The 3,239-nt window shown below is 44.1% G+C and overlaps 1 protein-coding gene across 1 annotated transcript; it reads left to right on the top strand.

Annotated features, from left to right (window-relative positions):
- The first annotated feature begins 1,304 nt into the window (after nucleotides 1–1,304).
- Nucleotides 1,305–2,934, top strand: LOC109208770. Its single transcript, XM_019371924.1, has 3 exons — nucleotides 1,305–1,567; nucleotides 1,651–2,403; nucleotides 2,547–2,934. The coding sequence occupies exons 1-3, from the start codon at nucleotides 1,305–1,307 to the stop codon at nucleotides 2,932–2,934; spliced, it is 1,404 nt and encodes a 467-aa protein (XP_019227469.1).
- The last annotated feature ends 305 nt before the right edge of the window (nucleotides 2,935–3,239 follow it).

Genomic DNA, 3,239 nt, shown 5'->3' with positions numbered 1-3,239 from the left:
TCAGGCGTTGGCAGCTATTTTGGTAAATTTCGATGGTGAAGATATGGAGGGGTATATGGAATCAGTGAATGCATTGGAAGGGCTTGGGTCCTACACTTATGCTCCAAATAAACCCTCTCTCGACTTAGAGAATAGAGTCACTCCTCCGGCAAAGCCTTCAATTATTGAGCCGCCGCAACTAGAGCTCAAATCACTTCCACCGCACTTGAGGTATAAATTTCTTGGCTCAAATGACACTCTACCGGTAATCATTTCTTCTTTGTTGAATGATGTGTAGGTAGAGCAATTGTTGAATGTCTTGAAGGAGCATCGACAAGCTATTGGGTGGACAATTGCGGACATCCGAGGAATTCCCGCTGGAATTTGCGAACACAAGATCCAATTGGAGAATGAGAGTAATCCAAGTGTGGAGCATCAAGTGGTTGGATGCTGGGGTAGTCTACCCCATTGCCGATAGTTCTTGGGTGAGTCCGGTGCATTGTGTGCCGAAAAAGGGAGGCGTGGCCGTGATTGAAAATGATAAAAATGAGCTTATCCCAACAAGAACAGTGACCGGATGGAGGGTGTGTATGGATTACCGGAAGCTAAACAGTGCTACGTGCAAGGACCATTTCCCTATGCCTTTTATTGATCAAATGCTTGATCGACTAGCGGGAAGGTCATTCCACTGCTTCTTGGATGGATACTCCGGCTACAACCAAATCAATATTGCATTGGAAGATCAGGAAAAGACAACATTCACTTGTCCATATGGGACGTTTGCATTTAGCCGGATGCCATTTGGGCTATGCAACGCTCCGGCTACTTTCCAACGGTGCATGATGTCAATATTCTCCGACATGGTGGAGGATTTCTTAGAGGTATTCATGGACGATTTCTCAATCATAGGTGATTCTTTTGAGCATTGTCTAGACAACCTTAGACAAGTGCTTAAGAGATGTGAAGAAACGAACCTTGTGCTAAATTGGGAGACATGCCACTTCATGGTGGACGAGGGCATTGTTTTGGGCCACAAAATTTCCAAACAAGGCATAGAGGTTGATCAGACAAAGAACGAGATCATTTCCAAGATTCCTCCACCTACTTCAGTTAAAGGTGTCCGAAGTTTTTTGGGGCATGCCGGCTTCTATAGGTGTTTCATCAAGGACATCTCTAAAATTGCAAATCCTATGTGCAAACTCCTTGAGAAAGATGCAAAGTTTGTATTTGACGAGAAGTGCCTCAAAGCCTTGAAGGAATTGAAAGAAAAGCTCACCAGGGCACCTATTATTGTCACACCCGATTGGTCTTTTCCATTCGAACTCATGTGTAACGCCAGTGGTGTGGCTATTGGGGTGGTGCTTGGCCAACATCATAACAAGATTCTTCACCCTGTCTATTATGCAAGCAAGACACTCAATGGTGCTCAAATAAATTATACGGTGACTGAGCAAGAACTTCTTGCCATTGTCTATGCTTTTGAGAAATTCCGGGCTTATTTGTTGGGATCCAAGGTGATAGTGTACACCGACCATGCTGCTCTTCACTATCTTATGGCAAAGAAGGATGCAAAACCTAGGTTGATTCGGTGGGTCCTGTTGTTGCAAGAGTTTTACTTCGAAGTCAAAGATCAAAAAGGGACGGAAAATCAAGTGCGGTTCACCTATCTAGGCTTGAAGAGGCAGGGAGACCAAAGGAAGATCTTGAAATCAATGATGCTTTCCCAGAGGAACACATATTGGCATTGTCGAACACATTTGCTCCTTGGTATGTCGACATCGCTAACTTCTTGGTTAGTGACCTTGTTCCCGAGGGTTTGGAAGCTTATCAAAAGAAAAAGTTCTTGCGGGAATGTAGGCATTACTACTGGGAAGAACCCTTCTTGTTCCATAATTATGCCAACAACATCATCCGACGGTGTGTTCTAGAAGATAAGGTAATACCAATTCTCAAGGCATGCCATGATTCGCCGGTTGGGGGTCATCATGGAGGAAATCGGACTGTGGCAAAAGTGCTTGAATATGGTTACTATTGGCTAACAATCTACCAAGATGCAAACCAAATGGTCAAGGCATGTGACCAATGTCAAAGACAAGGGTCAATATCTAAGAGACATGAGATGCCAATGAACTTTGTACTAGAGGTTGAAATCTTTGATGTGTGGGGAATAGACTTTATGGGCCCCTTCGTGAGCTCGCATGGCATGACCGAAAAATGGGTTGAAGCAGTAGCCTTACCGAAAAATGAAGCAAGGAGTGAGACCGCATTTTTGAAGAAAAACATATTCACACGGTTTGGTACTCCAAGGGCCATCCTGAGTGATGGTGGGTCTCATTTCTGTAACAAGGCTTTCGCCGGGTGTCTTGAAAAATATGGTGTAAGCACAAGGTGGCCACACCTTATCATCCTCAGTAGAATGGTCAGGTTGAAGTTTCAAAGAGAGAAATCAAAAACATCCTAGCAAAAACTGTCAATGCAAACAGGACCGACTGGTCAAGGAAGCTAGATGATGCGTTGTAGGCCTATCGCACAGCATTCAAGAACCCCATTGGCACTTCACCGTACAGGTTGGTTTTTGGCAAAGCTTGTCACTTGCTAGTGGAACTTGAACACAAAGCCATGTGGGCTTTAAAGAAGCTGAATCTTGACTGGGCTGAGGCTGCTAACCTAAGGATGACACAGCTCAATGAGATGGAAGAATTCCGTCTCCATGCCTATGAGAGTGCAGCCATGTATAAAGAGAGGATGAAGTTTTTCCACGACAATAAGATCTTGAAACGGGAGGTTAATTCGGGTGACTTGGTCTTACTTTTCAACTCAAGACTCAAGTTATTTCCGGGCAAGCTCAAGTCCAAATGGTCTGGACCGTTCAGAGTTGTGCGTGTGTCCCCCTATGGCGCTATTGAACATGAGTCAGAAGATGGGACTCGAACGTTCAAGGTAAATGGACAATGAGTCAAGCATTACATCAGAACTGCAGGAGAAAGGCATGTGACAGAACAAATTGCTTTACGAGATGATCCAACAACAACTTCCACCAAGGATTAATCCAAAAGGAGTAAACTGCGTCATGCCGCGACTATTAAATCGAGCGCTTCTTAGGAGGCAACCCATGTGTGGTAGCACTCTTTTGTAGTTTTATTTATTTATTTATGTACGTAGATTAGATTGAGCAAGTTGACGGGTGTGCTAGAGTGCAGGTAAAAAATCATGAACAGGGTCCTAGTGCTGAAGAAACTGAAGAAAAAAGAGGTCCAGAT

The sequence above is a fragment of the Nicotiana attenuata genome, unplaced genomic scaffold (genome assembly GCF_001879085.1).
Source record: "Nicotiana attenuata strain UT unplaced genomic scaffold, NIATTr2, whole genome shotgun sequence".
NCBI lineage: Eukaryota > Viridiplantae > Streptophyta > Magnoliopsida > Solanales > Solanaceae > Nicotiana > Nicotiana attenuata.
This window is presented reverse-complemented; position numbering and strand designations above follow the sequence as displayed.